This window comes from Scyliorhinus canicula, chromosome 15 (genome assembly GCF_902713615.1).
Source record: "Scyliorhinus canicula chromosome 15, sScyCan1.1, whole genome shotgun sequence".
Taxonomy (NCBI): Eukaryota; Metazoa; Chordata; class Chondrichthyes; order Carcharhiniformes; family Scyliorhinidae; genus Scyliorhinus; species Scyliorhinus canicula.
In genome coordinates this window covers 57,750,555-57,766,516 of record NC_052160.1, presented here as the reverse complement: position 1 = coordinate 57,766,516, position 15,962 = coordinate 57,750,555, and the positions used below count along the sequence as shown (strand labels likewise).

At 42.1% G+C, this 15,962-nt stretch overlaps 1 protein-coding gene across 1 annotated transcript in view; it reads left to right on the top strand.

Annotated features, from left to right (window-relative positions):
* Positions 1 to 15,962, top strand: part of radil (Ras association and DIL domains) — a 192,916-nt gene that overhangs the window by 168,501 nt on the left and 8,453 nt on the right. The window contains exons 9-12 of the mRNA XM_038821032.1: positions 5,147 to 5,319; positions 6,590 to 6,740; positions 7,442 to 7,632; positions 14,018 to 14,444. Of these exons, the coding sequence (XP_038676960.1) occupies positions 5,147 to 5,319; positions 6,590 to 6,740; positions 7,442 to 7,632; positions 14,018 to 14,444 (942 nt within the window). The remainder of the gene's footprint in view (positions 1 to 5,146; positions 5,320 to 6,589; positions 6,741 to 7,441; positions 7,633 to 14,017; positions 14,445 to 15,962) is intronic.

Here is a 15,962-nt window from a genome sequence, read left to right as displayed (position 1 = left end):
TGCAGAGAAGGCAGAAGCAGAGGAAAAGGCCAAGAGCAACGAGAGTGAGCGAGTCGGCGGACCCACAAGGCGAGTGGTCACCGGCCACCGGAGAGAGGGACCGATGACCCGAACAACAGCCTCCCCCCACCTCGGCCTGGAGATGGAGGAAGACGTTCCTGATGAAGGAACTGATGGCATTGAGAGAGGCAGTAAAAGTGGTGATCCAGGTGGCGGTCAAGATGGCGGTGCCGGAGGCTTTGGTCGCCAGACGGTGATAGACGGAATGGGGAAGAAACTGTAAGCTCAGGGGTAGACGATCCTAGAGCTGGGGAAAGGCGTCGAACGGACCAGAGTGACAGGATTGTTGTTCTGGAGGCCGAAATTAAAAGGCTGGTGGCAACCCATGGGCGCCTGAAAGGCAAAATCGAAGATCTGGATAATCGGTCTCGTCACCAGAATATCCGGATCATGGGGTCTGCCAGAGGGGATCAAGGACAGAGACCCTCAACGGACTATACGGCCCAGATGCTGGGCAACCTAGTTGGGAGGGACAGCTTCCCCAAGCCACCAGATGTTGACAGGATACACAGAAGGCTCCGTGGGGCAGCACGGTAGCACAGTGGTTAGCATAGTTGCTTCACAGCTCAGGTTCGATTCTGGCTTGGTTCAGTGCCTGTGTGGAGTCTGCACGTTCTCCCCATGACTGTGTGTTTATTCTGGGTGCTCAGGTTTTCTCCCACAGTCCAAAGATGTGCAGGTTAGGTGGATTGGCCATGATAAATTGCCCTTGGTGTCCAAAAAGGTTATATTGGGTTACGGGGATGGGGTGGGTTTAAATGGGGGTGCTCTTTCCAAGGGCTGGTGCAGACTCGATGGGCCAAATGGCCTCCTTCTGCACTGTAAATTATATGATTCTATGAGTCCCAAGGCGGGGGAACATCCAAGGGCAATAATTGCCAAAATACATTGATATCAGGATCGGGAGAAGATCCTGTGGTGGACAAGTCAGACAAGTGAGCAGCTGGGAAGGACATAGAATACGAGAATAGCAGGACTTTGGCAAAGCTCAGGGCTGGGTTCAACCGAGCGAAATCGGCCCTGTACAAAAGCGGAGTGAAATTTGGAATGTTGTTCCCAGCCAGGCTGTGGGTCACATTCCAAAACAAGGAACATTATTTCAACACCCCAGCAGAGGTGGCCGGGTTTGTACAGATGATCTCACTCTGTGTGGATAACCGGCTCCTCTACATCTTAGACCCTCAGAACGGCTTGAAGAAAATCATGAAGCTACTGGGAGGGTTCAGGGCCTTCTCAGGCTGTAAACTCCACCTGGACAAAAGTGAGGTATTCCCAGCGAACACGAATGGGGGAGGGACAGAGCTGAAGGGTCTACCATTTATTTTACATTTTAAAAATAAATTCAGAGTACCCAATTATTTTTTTCCACTTAAGAGATAATTTAGCATGGCCAATCCACCTAGCCTGCACATCTTTGGGTCGTGGGAGTGAGACCCACGCAGAATGGGGAGGTCCGGGGCCATGATCGAACCCGGGTCCTCAGTGCTGTGAGGCAGCAGTGCTAACCACTGCGCCACTGTTCCACCTTGGAGGGTCTGCCATTTAAACTAGCCCAAAACAAATTCCGCTACCTGGGGATCCAGATTGGATACACAAGTGGAATTTGATCAGTTTGGTGGAGGAAGTTAAAAAGGACCCACAGAGATGGGATGCACTCCCGCTTTCCCTGGCAGAAAGGGTGAGGACGATCAAGATGAACGTACTGCCAAGGTTTCTCTTCCATACCGATCTTCATCCCCAAGGCTTTTTTTCCAAAGAATAGATAAAATTATTATGGCACTTGTATAGCACTCTCATCACTACCAGCAAAGTACACGTCCAGCCCAGTGGTGGTAGCAACATTAAAAATTTGGAACCAGATGAGACATCACTTCGGCTTCATCGAGGTGTCCACATGGCCCCCATCTGTGGAAACCACAAATTCCCACCAGCCATGCTAGAGAGGAGAAGGTGGAGAAAGGATGGGGGGACACTAGCGATGAGGGTCTTCTACATTGGGGACAGACTTGCAACCCTGGACAAGCTGATGGAGAGGCTGGAGCTTCGAATGGACAGGAACTCCAACATTTACTAATCTAACACTTTCTCCGCAAGGAGATGGCGAGGTACCCTCGAGTGACACAATGCTGAAGGCACTGCTGGATGTGGAAAGTATGGAGAAAGGGAGCTGTGGGGTCATATACGGACGACTTTTAGAAAGGGCAAGAACACCACTAGATGGAGCAAGATTGAAATGGGAAGACGAACTAGGGATAGAAGTAGAGAGGGGGCTCTGGAGCGAAGCACTAAATAGGTCCACCTTCTCCTGCATAAGGCTAAGCTTCATGCAGTTTAAAGTAGTGCACAGAACCCGAATGAACAGGTTCTTCCTGAAGGTGGAAAACAAATATGAATGGTGCCAGGGCGGCCCGGACAACCACACCCACATGTTCTGGGCCTGCCCCCTGACTTTTCGGGTTCCGGACAGCCTTCTTCGAGGCAATGTCCAAGGTTGTGGAGGTAAAGGTGCAGCCTTGCCCGAAGATGGCAGTCTTGAGGGTATCAGATCAGCCAGAACTTCCGATGGGGAAGTGAGCCGATGCCCTTGCTTTTGCTTCCTTAATGGTCCGCTGGAGAATTCTGCTCGGCTGGTGATCAGCAACACCGCCCACAGCTGCGGACTGGCTGGCAGACCTGTCGGAATTTCTCCATTTGGAGAAGATCAAATACACCATCCGAGGGTCAGACCGGGCTTCCACAATTTGTGAGGGCTATTCATCAGCCTGTTCCAAGATCTGTTTGAAGCCAATAACAGATCGAGAGGGAGGGAGGCAGGGGGACCAATAGGAGACAACAGGACCATACAAAGCAGACAGGAAAGGGGTTGCAGCAAGGGCGGAACCCAGGGAAATACCAGGAGCATACACAGGGAAAGGGTGAACAGCCCCCTCCCCCCAACAAAACCATAGGGACAACAACAACAAAAACAAGACGAAAGATAGACTATAACATCTACGGCGGAAGAAAGGGCCTAAGACGGAGCCCGAATAACTGAAAAGGGGTGGGGGAAATGTCGAAGAAAGGAAAACACGTAAATTGTAAATAATAACTGATTCATTCATCTACTGTGTAGTGTACAAATGTAAAATTCAATAATAATATTTAACAAAAAAAAGAACACTATTGCCACACCCAAAAGAAAGCTTAAACACCTCCTGGGCTGTTTTATTGAACCATCTCCTTTTGAAGACCTCCGCCTATGCCATTTAACATGTGGTACATATGAACAGGGAACACAGTGTACCTCTAATTCTGTATTTGGATGTGCCAACAGGGAGATTCATTCACTTTTGATGCTGCACGACTAACTTGATGCTTTCCATAGCTCTTCCTCATCTTCAAAATAGACAAAAATACATACAGAAAATAAATAGTGTCAAACAGGTGCAAGCTAATCACCATTCTGTTTTACATCTCACCTGATTTTATTTCGCTGACTTTAATGGAACTTAAAATTGGGAGAAGTAAAACAAGATCTAATTCACTGTCACATATTTTTACACTGTTGTATGATGTCAAAATAAACCCTGTTGTGCTTTGTGATAAGGAAATGAGAATCCCAAATTTGACAAAGTTCTTGAATACAGAAAAACTAATCTCTAAAAATAGCCTAGAAATGACTTTCTAGCTGCCATTACGAATGTAAATGCCAGGCTCCCTGCTTCCTCCCGTGTTATATACCCTGGAGCTGTTTGTGTTTGGATAAGGAGGAGGAACAGTACGAATGATTGTAAACAGCTGGATATTGTGTTTTTTTGTCTCATCGAAAATTCCAGGCAGCTTCCGCTGATCCAGGAATGATCAAAGACTTGACCAACAAGATTCTAGCTTTTCAAATACCTCGCTGAGAAGTTAATATCTATACATTCTCAGTGACAATTACATGGTAGAAAAGGCGACGAAAAGAATATGCTCAGTTCACACAATTTTGGGGACGAGTAGGGTAACACCTAGCACAGTGGTTCAAAGCAATGTCCTTTCTACTCCAATAGCTCCTTTCTGGACATACAGGAAGAATGTTGAATCAAAGTAATCAACCGATTTAGCCTGCTTTTCAGCACTTTGAGAAATGTAGCTAGCTGAAAGGTGTCTGAACCCTAACCTTCTACATGAGCTGCACCAGTCATTTGATGATTCACTTCATTCTAAGCACATCAGTCTTTTGACAATTTGGGTGGAGAGATTTTGGGGGGGGGGGGGGGGGGGGGGGGGGGGGTGTGGAATAATGAAAACTTAAAATAAATGAAATATATTGAACATTCATTGACTTGTAAATATAGTGAAGGATTTATAGCTTTGATACTGTCAAAAGGTAAAGTGCTGGCAGGTGCTAATGTTTTATTTTCTAAGCTGAACAAGAGAAGAGTTCTATAAAAGGACGTTTGTAATATCTCAGATAATTTCTCTAAGACTAGCTGTGTTCCCGGATAGGAACATTAGGACATTTTTATACTTTATTTCCTGCTGAGATGTCAGATGATTTTACAGTTTCAGAATATAATGTGTGTGATAGCCTGAAATATTGACGTGCATGGCTCTATTGAGAAATATTGGATAATCATAGAAGCTATCAGTTGGGCATGAACTGGTTTGTGGAGCAGAATCAGATGATTGTTTTGCCACCACAGTAGGTCACATAAAGAGTTTTATAAGTGCCGAGGAGAAAACGTTTCTTTTCCCATGCTAAATTAACTATTTTAATGATACAATCCTGTTTCCAATACATAAAAATGTCTTCAGACATGAACAAATCTAGACTTAGTTAATATTGTTCAGACAGGACTTACAGTGTGGAAAATGTCCCATGTATGCAATAGAAGGTAAATGGTCAAAACAATGTAGCCAGTTTTCTACACCATTTCCTCCTAGGTCAGATCTGGCTGAATGCTGTCACTGGGGACAAAGTGGAAAATTGATCCATTTCCCAGCACAGTCATCCTTCATCTCGAAAGACATAATGTGCACAGAATATACAACTAAAGTGGAGAGGCTCCAGAAGTAGGAAGTCTGCTGACCTACTTGATTATCTGTGTTTTCTGTTGTACAGGTTCAAGGCAAAGTTTCTTTCACTGGTCAAAAGGGGAACAGATGCAAACCAATCTCCGCCTGTTGCTGGAGTGGATACGAAACGTAGGAATGGGTAACATCGCAGATGAATTTTTTTTCAAATTCACTAGTGCTGTAAGGCTTCTGGCTGTCCCAACATCTTGTCTCATTCAGGTAATGGCTTCTCTCTGAGTACATTAACTCTTGTAGTTATAGTCCCCATCACTTAGTAACAGATCAGGATGGCCTACCATAATTTAAGTTACAATCATTTTTGTTAAGGAGAGAATTTCAATATACGGGTAGCAAAGCACTTAAAATGAAAGGCAGATAAAAGAATGAGAGTGAGTCAACCATTACATATAGCAGGCAAATTGCATTCACACAACTCATCCTCTACAAAAAGGTGGGGGCTGAACCAATTTAATGTTTTCTATCCTTCATATTCATTCAAAGTGTTACAGATATCTACACATTGGACAAAATAACATTTATACAAGAATGAGCTTCTATCATATATGAGCAGGATATGTCCATGCTCATTGGTATTATTTTGTAAACTAATCTACCACTGGTCAACTAGTAAGGGTTTCATGAAAACGTGGTCACCAAGAGTCTACTAGTCTATTATAGTAAGAATTGGTGAGTGATCACAAACCGCTGCTCTATTAATATTCCATATTAAATAGCAATGAGAGAAGAGGTCAAAAGGGGTTTGATTGCATTTTGAGAATGAATTTCCAGATAAACGTGAAAAGGGAGTTTTCATTTTCGTACAGTGAGAGGTACTGATAATCCACAAATTATTCCTGCTCAATAAGTATGTAGTTGGCTTCTTAGTTGGGACTGTCTGCTCCTAAAACACACGAATTAGGAGCAAGAGTAGGCCACTCGACCAATCAAGCCTGTTTTGCCATTCAATAAGACCATGGCTGATCTTATTTTAACCTCAGGTTCACATTCCCCCCCCCCCCCCGTTAACCTTTCACCCCTTTGTTTTTCATGAATCTATCTATTTCTGCCTTAAAAGATATTCAAGGACTCTGCCTCAACCACCATTTGTGGAAGTGAATTCCAATCTCAATCCTCTGAGAGAATTTTTATTCTTCACCTTTGTCTTAAATGGGCAACTCACAGTAGTCCTTACTTCGAGATTCTCCCAAAAAAGGAAACATCCATTCTATCTGTCAAGTCCACTCAAGATCTCATAAGTACATAGTCTTGAAAAAGGCATCCTGACACCCATAAGCCTGCAAACATACCTTTACATGTTTCCACCTGCAACTTATGGGATAGTTTTAATACACAAATGGTGCTGAGGGATGTGAGAACATATTATTGTAACTGTTATAAGTGGTACCACTAAAGGAATCAGTGTGCAACTTTTCCACCCTGAAGTGCAACCTCCCTGTGGTGATTAATACTCTTTCATGTTTTGCCATAGTCCAGCTGGAGTTGCCTCAAGAGAGAATTCCATGCACTAAACACGTCGCAACTTCTCCACATCCTAACACACTACCAACTAGCACCTGGAGTGGGTCCCGTTACAGCATGGCAACCAAGTGCTGAAGAGAGAGAAACAACATATAAAACAGGTATGGTCAACGTTCCTGGTGAGAAGGGACAGAAACAGGGTTTTTTTTTGCAAAAGCATTGATTTTAAAAGAACAGAAGATAAAAAGTAATTATTATAAGCCCTACGTCTTTTTTGCAGTTCTTTAATATTGTACTTTGCTACCTCAGGAAGAATGACAGCTTGTATGTAATTGTAAAAAACTATAAAAATAAATATATTTATGTTATGATTTATTGAAAATACCTTTGAAACAGAATATTAGAATAATGCATACATATATGAGACAAGAAATTACGCAGTCATTTAACTTGCTCTAAGAGTAGAGCAATTTAAAAAAAAATAGTTGTTCACAATAATCTTCACTATTATTAGCTGCTGATGAACAGCAGACTTTACAATTACCTCAAACTGTGTTTGTTTCCGTCTTGTCTTATGGCTATTCTGTGTTGTGTATTCAATTCATACTCAATCTTTTATGAAATAGACCAATACATCTATTAGACGGTTTTAATTCATATTTCAGTAGCTTAGCACAGCCACATTGGAATATTTCCCAAACTCAGCTACGTTACTCCAACATCAATCAAAAAAGGTCAATGAAAAATGAGTCAATGATCATGGAAGAAATTGATACCATTCACAAGTTGCAGACAGGCAGAACATAGAATTTAATTATATCCTTCTATGTGTGACAAGCTTCCATATATTTCTGTTTCACAGAGGACATTCTGTTGAGTTTTGATAAATATCCTCCAATAGTGCTGCCCACCAGCAACTTTAAGGTGGATCTGGAAGCAGAGACCATAGATGACAACATGTATAGACACTTACTGTATATACGTCACTTCCTTTGGAGCCTACGCACCAAATTCCAGCTGACTAATGGATATTCCATAACTGAAGATTTACAGGTAAACAAAGTTATTGCCTTTCAGTCCAAAGAGCATTACACATTGCAAGATGACAAAGCCAGCAGCAAGAATGTCTCTTGAATTTTCATAAATTGTCCAAATGATTTTTTCCAAATTATGCGACTCAATGCTGACATCAGTTTCATTGAGCCACTGGCAATGTAAATCCACTTTACATTGAACCACTTCAAAATTGGATTGAGATACCCTGAAATCTCTTACCACTTTGGTTTGACATCGGATGGCGTATAAATCCAGTGTGGTGTCAAACCGAGTCCTCTATGGAGGTGCTGAGAATTTTGTAAATGTATCTGCAATTAATTTAACATATTTAAATAGAACCAATCCATACTCCAGCATCTTCGCTGTCTAAACGTAAAAAATCTGACCGCTGGGCTTGTGCTTGCATGTGAGCACATAAGCATAGTTTTTTTTCCTGTGCAATTCGAATTTCAGCCAACCAGTACAAATCGGTAAATAATAATAATAATAATCACGTATTGTCTCAAGTAGGCTTCAATGAAGTTACTGTGAAAAGCCCCTAGTCGCCACATTCCGGCGCCTGTACGGGGAGGCTGGTACAGGAATTGAACCCGCGCTGCTCACCTTGTTCTGCATTACAAGCCATTTGTTTAGGCCACTGTGCTAAACCAGCCCCTGGTTAAATTAAATGCAGAATACTCTGGATGCTGGAAATCCAAAATACGAACAGAAAATGCTGGAGAAACACAACAGGTCTGGCAGCATCTGTGGCGAAAGAAACCAAATTAATGTCCATATGGCTCTTAGAGTCATGCTGCCAGCCCTGCTAAGTTTTCCAGCATTTTTGTTTTTATTTCAGTATAAACAGGTAGCTGTGTTTGAAACCAAACTCCAACTACAGTCCAATCTGATAACAAAAGGTGCATTTAGCTGTAGTTATGTATGTTACAATGCCATGCATTAAATTTCATTACAGAACTCACTTATGCTGAGCTCATTAGCCTTCCATGGAACAATGCACGGCTTAATAGTATTCTCCCAGCCCTTGTCTTTTCTAGAATTGAACATTCAAAGTTTGTGTGTCCTCCAATTAAATCATGTTGCAGATAGAAATGGATATTTTTCCATCCATGAATAACTGGCAATTAAAAATAATAGCAACGGAAAGACTATTAGAGGAGAACATAGCTCATTTTCCACTTTAATTTGGTTCAATGAGACACAATGAGATTGTACTATTGCAGGAGCCCTTTTTTGAAAAGGGAACAAGAAGAAGATAATAGACTTTAATCAGAAAGGTCTCGGAGACTATGTCAAGTCATTTATTTCTGTTTGGATATCGAACTGAGGCAAGATTTAGAATGAGCAAATTAGACGCTTGCCCTTATAATAATTAAATAGTTTGCTAAAGCTTTAATATTTCAATATTCTAAAGGAAAGATGGGCTGGCATCTGGATAGGTTATCTAACATTAAAAGATATTAAATATTTCGGCTTTTACACTGTACTGGCTTTCTTTTTATAGCGATCTAGCGTTAATTATTCTTTAAATTGAAAATAAGGATAAAACAAAAACCACAAAGCCAAAGAGGCCGAATAATGAGTGGACTTCCAAACGGTTCCATGCTGGATTCATGCAGGTACAGCAAGCGATGAGGAAGGTTAATGGTATGTTAGTGTTTATTGCGAGTAGATTTGAGTATAGGAATCGCAAAGTCTTGCTTCAATTTGTGTAGAACCTTGGTTATACCATACCTGGATTACTATGTGCAGTTTTGGTCCCCTTACCTTATAGAGCAGGCATTGTCAAAGTCGGGGTTGAGAACCGTGGATGGGTTGTGGGCGGGTGTCAGGAGGGTTGCTGAGCCGTCCGTCGCGGCGCTCCCGATTGCGCAAATCTGCGTGCAACAGCTGCAGCAGCCGGCTTTTAATAATGCCGGCTGCAAGCGGCATTCAAAATGGCCACAAACATATTTTTGAAAATGCGGCCGCACTGCGCATGCATGCCCGCTCATCAGTGCGCATGCGCACTGATGAGCGGGCACGCGTGCGCAGTGCGGCTGCATTTTTAAAAATCTGGTCGCAGCCTTTTTGAAGGCTTTCGCAGCCGGCATTGTTAAAAGCCGGCTGCAAAACATTCGGGGAGAATGATGTGATTGGTTGCTTTCTGAACTTTGATGCTGATGAAGTGGAAGTCTCTTACTCCAAGAATGGAGACATGCACATAATGAGATACAAACAGGCAGCTAATGAATACAGAGAACGGGACATAACCAATCAGCAGGCAGAACACTTGGGGGTGGTTCCCCACTGAGATACCCTCAATCACGACACAGGAGAGAAGATAGATGATTCAAAGGCTTTAATCATCTGAGAACTGTACAGCAGCCGAGAAGTGTGCTCATCACATGTTGCCTGAGTGAGCCTTATCTTATATACCGTTTCCTGGGGGCGGAGCCAGAGGCGGAGTCCCCCAGGGTTCCAAGCCCAGTCTTAAAGGGCCAATGCATTAAAGGTAAGGTACCATTATATCAGCTACTGATAACCTTCATCACACCCACTATAAAAGGCACGAGGCACTCACACTCCGCCTCATTCCGCTGGTGACATCTACAGTGTGAGTCAGGCTGTACATATCACATAACTCCTACAGCATGTGGCTAAGAGCTAGTCTGGTTCATGCAGGCAGATTAATCACACTAGGTTAGCAGAGAGTCGAACTCACAGAGGATTGAGCTAACTGTGTGACAGGTTCAGTAAATCATATTGAACTAACTTCAAGGTGTGGAGTATCTCTCAGGTAAAGCTGCATCCAGTTGCAGCCCGTGTTAGCTTACTGTACTTAACATGACACAGTGCAGGCAATCAACAGGAGATTAATATATGAATTGGTATAGAAATAGCAGATAAGATTTAAGAATGGGGGAGTGTGATTTTAAAAAATATATTATTTCATGTGATGTGGGCATTGCTGGCAAGGCTAGCATTTTTTGCCCATCCCTAATTGCCTTTGAACTGAGTGGTTTGCCAGACTATTACAGGATCTTGAGTCACATGTAGATCAGAGCAGGTAAGGATGTCAGATTTCCTTCCCTAAAAGACCAGACAAACCAGATGGGTTTTCAAAACGACCAACATTGGTTTCATGGTCACCATTACCGAGGCTTGGTTTCCAATCCCGATTACTAATTCCACCAGCTGCCTTGGGGCGCGACCCGCTGGTGGGGCAGGTGTCGGGAGGGTCGCGAAGCCGTACTTTGCGGCACTCCCGATCGCGCAAATCCCCATGCAGCAGCCAGCTTTTAATAATGCCGGCTGCAAGCAGCCTTTAAAATGGCCACGAACATGTAAAAAAATCAAGCCGCATAGCGCATGCACGCACGATCGTCAGTGCGCATGCGCAGTGCGGCCGCTATTTTTGTAAGCGGTTGCAGCTTTTTGTTTTGTTTTACAAATCAAGGGGGATTTTATTCATTTATTTCTTTAGTTTATTCATTTAATTTTTATTTTCTTCATTTATTTTCTTCATTTTATTTTTTATTTTTTTTACAAGTTCAGGGAGGGGTTTGTTTGAAAAAATTATACAGGAAAAAAATGCTGAAATTTGGACAGATGGAGACTCCATACTTTCCGACACCGGAAGGCTTCACCTTCATCCAACAGGTTCCATTAGAAGATCGTGTACGAGGGCCAAAGGGACCCAAAACCATTTCCTCCATTTTTATCAGCAGCAAACAAGGTAAGAGAAAATGGTGGGTTGCTCAGGTCGGCCGGCGTGGGTCGCGAAGGTCGGCCGGGTTGGGTCCTGAAGGTTGGCTGGTTGGTAAAAATGGGTCCCCGGAAAAAAAATTTGAAGAACACTGAGGTAGGCTGCTCTTTCCAGGGACCAGTGCAGACTTGATGGGCCGAGTGACCTCCTTCTGCACTGTAAATGTTACGATTCTATGATTGCAGCCAGTTTAGTCCCCATATCTTGAGATATTGAGTCTATAGGAGCATCTTACCTTATGTCCTACTTATGATTTCCAAGACTTGGAGTTAATCATTCTGAAGAAAACAAAAACATGGGGGAAATATGATGATAGTCTGAAAAAACCCTCAGCAACTACAATTTAGACGTTTTTGTGGATAGTGTTCAAGGTGAAAAGTGTTAGTAAATTGAGAGGGCATACATATGTAAACAGTAATGTCAAGAATTATTTTAATTTTTCAGAGGGTTGCCAAACAGATGTTCAGATTATGTACCATAAATATTACATTACATTTCTTTAAGGGACGTGGTGAGGAGGACATTGAGGAATATTTGGTGGGTGGTTAAATAAGTCCAGCTAGCGCTGAATCATGGCAACTCTGGTGCCCCAGAGCTCGCACAATTGCGTAATGGAACTGGAAGAATGTTACAATTTTCTCCTGAAATTAGCCATGTTACTTTTCTCTTTTATTTTCCCTGTTACAGGTATTGACATTTAAGTAGTGTTGAAAGGGCTAGAGATCACACAACTATCAGTCACTCTAACCTTTTTCAAAGTATCAGTTCCCTCACTCAAGGTACAGAACTCAGAGACACAAATCTAATTGTAATTCATAGGCAAAAAGGGGTGGGAGAATGGGGAGGAAATCATGACTACAGTACCACCTTCATTTATGTGCATACTTGAACATGTGAGAACAGAGAATCCCAGATGCCTCTTGATTTACATTTCAAGGTAAGAATCTTTCCTGCTGGTAGTCTGTGTGGAAGCACACTCATAATTGCATTAAATCATTTGAAAATCAAATGAACATCAGTTTCTAGTGAATAAAATAGAATTTTTCAAGGAGCCAGGATTCTCGATCACAAAGCATGTCTACCAAAAATAAATGAAATATCTTTTGATAGGAATCGAACTGCAAAGTTTTCTGATCAGTGAAGTTGAGCTCAGCATATCCTTACTGTTTCTTCCAAATCTTAGCAACCAGAACCTCAGTAAACATACTCTAGTCTTCTAATTGTCTGTGATTTACATATCCATTTGGGAATTTCAAAAACAGCTGACCTTGTTGTAGTGTTCTTGTTTTAAATATTGTTCCTAATTCACTGCACAGTGTTCCATGGCTGCAGTTATGCACTGCTCGGTATCAATTCAAGTAATTGGAAGACAGTATTCTGGAGAGGACTCGTATCTGAAGCCTGTGCTTCTTGACATATAATGCTATATTTGTGCTGACACATATCAAAAACTATTTGCATCAAAAAGACGGTGGCAGTAACTGCGTCTTTAGGATCCCATCAGCTTTTGAATTGCCTCTATTCATTATTAACTTAGTTATTACATAGAATAACACAGAAACAAACCTTTTCAGCCCAAGCAGTCCATCTTCCACGTGAGCATTAATCCGAATCTCATATATTGTTCTGTTCCCAAAGCCCATTTACTCACTATTCTTCAACCACTCATAGCCTTTTCTGAAAAGTTGACGTGGTCTTTGCTTAAATCTGAAACTCTGGCAATATGCTCCGCCACCTTACCCTTCTGTGTCAAAAAAAAAATCTCTGCCTTACATCTTTTATAATTAATGTTGCATTTATGTTCCTTTGGTTTAGATCCCTTGACTTCCAGAAACAACCGGTTCTATCTACTCTGTTCTGTTCCTTCATAATTAAAAGAAAAATCAACTTCTGCTATAATCTCCTCTGTTCAGCAAACACTTCATAAACTACATTATTTCCTTGTAAGAGAAACCAGGTTGTAAAGAGTCTAAAGTTCCACCCTTCTCTGTTAAATATAAATGATGTGTTTTGAGACTAAACAATGGTATTTTTGTGGATTGGACTGATACATTAATTACTTTAAAGTGTGTAATCACATTCAAAGTAATGCTTCTTTGGATGAAGGGAGTTGATTTCATGACATAGAAAAACTGAGTCAGGTCATATAATGAATAGTTCTTGTGAGACTGAGGTTATTCATGAAGGCCCTATGCCACCTTCTCGACCTTCTCATCCGAGGTGTGGTGATCCTCAGTTTAAATCATCACCAGTCAGCTCTCCCCTTCAAAGGGGAAAGCAGACTACTGCCTTCTGGGACTATGGCAACGTTACTTACGTTCATGTGATAATATTTTCAAATTCAACAACCATTTCAAAGACATAAGTTAACAAAAGAAAACTAAATGATTGTACAAGCAGGTTACAGATAACATTGCATTTTGCATTGTGAAGATGGTTTTCAGAGTATACCTGTCACTAGTTAATTGTCTGTTCATCCTTATTTGTGAATTGAGCTGAATATGGTCATGTTCTTCATTCTTTTGTGTTTGGGCTAGGCAGCCACTGCCTAGATCTCAATTCTACTGCTCCTATAAGATTTTGTATGGACCATTGTCAGGGAGGTTTATTTCTTTTCATTTATGTTTCTTACAGACTGAACTTCCAGTTTCTCACAGCTGTCACCAGCTGTCTTCAGGCAATCCAAACACACTTTCCAGTCTCAAAACTCTGAGTCAGCAATCAGACCGAAGCAATCACCTTAATGGTAATTTTGACACAGAGACAGACGGTAGAAGCTCGAGCAACTCCTGGGTCAGTGGATCACACAGGGATTTTAATTCTTGCCATGAACTTAAAGAAAAGCTACACAGCCTACAGCTACAAAATACTCTGGGAAGGCACAAGGTCCAAGGACAAAGCACGAAGCCATTAGATCCTTCCTGCCTTTTAACTCCTCCAAACACACCTTTGAACTCTGATATTGCACACAATGACTGTGCACAAACCAATGGAGGTGGTAGACATGTATCAAACAGCTGGAGGAATTATATCTACAGGAATGGATCCCAAGAGGGGGAAGGTAACTGTCAGGACTATGAGGTTTTAAGGATTTTTTACAAACTCCGCCTACAGTCAAGATGATAAGTCAGCACGAAACCCAAGGGTAGGCACAGTGGTTAGCAATACAGCCTCACGGCATCAAGGACCCGGGTTCGATCCCAGCCCAGGGTTACTGTGCGTGTGGAGTTTGCACGTTCTCCCTGTGTCTGCGTGGGTCTCATCCCCACAACCTAAAAAGATGTACAGGGTAGGTGGATTGGCCACGCTAAACGGCCCTTAATTGTAAAAAATAATTGGGTACTCTAAAGGTACAGAAGAAAAAGCCAGCATGGAATCACACAGTATAGGATTGCATTTGTGCTGTGGTAATTCTAGAGCTAATACATGCAAACGAGTGCTGACCCGTGTGGGGATGCGTACATTTATCAGACCTACTTAGATAACTGAGGATTGCTTTTGTGAACCCAGGTTATTCTAAATATCCAGAAAAAAAAACAATATTGCAGGGTCAACCGAGAAAAATCTGTGTCATTGAACTGAACATCTGAAAAATGTGGATTCAGGTTTAGTCAGAGTTAAACTGAACAGCCCAGACATCTAGCAAGAATGTCAGTAAATAATATAATGGTTTCTAGGTTTCCAGTACGAAAGTTCATAAAACTTACACACAATGGACTGGATTCTCCAGTCCCCCAGTCATGTGTTTCTCGGCACGGGATTCTATCAGCCCACATCACTGGGAAACCCACTGGAGGATGCACTGCTGGCAGGAAAAGTGAATCATAACGACTGGAGAATTTAGCCAATGTCTTAACTATTTGAACTGAATATATGAGGTACAGGCAACTAAAATTAGATAAAGCACTTGAGGAATACAAGGAAAGTAGAAAAGAGCTCAAGCAGGGAGTTAGGGGGCAAAAAGGGGTCACAAAATGTCCTTAACAGACAGGATTAAGGAGAATCCCAAGGCATTTTATACGTATATTAGGAACAAGAGGGTAGCTAGAGAAAGAGTTGGTCCACTCAAGGACAAAGGAGAAAATTATGTGTAGAACTAGAGGAAGTAGGTGAGGTCCTTAATGTGTATTTTGCATCAGTATTCACAAAGGAGGGACACGTTGATTGGTGGTATCTCAGAAGGATGTGTAGACTTTTTTGAACAGGTCATTATTATGAATGAGGAAGTGTTAGGTGTGTTAAAAAACTTTTAAGGTAGACAAATCCCCAGGGCCAGATGGCATCCATCCCAGATTACTGAGGGAGACAAGAGATTCAATCGCTGGGCCTCTGACAGAAATCTTTGTGTCCTCAGTGGCCACAGGAGAGATCCCAGAGGATTGGAGGATAGCCAGTCGTACCGTTATTTAAGAAGGGTTGCAAGGATAATCCGGGTAATTATAGGCCAGTGAGCTTGACGTCGCTGATAAGTGAAATTGTTGGAAAAGATTCTCAGAGATCGGATTTATGCACATTTGGAAGTGAATGGTCTTATTAGCGACAGGCAGCATGGTTTTGTACGGGGGAGGTCTTGTCTGAC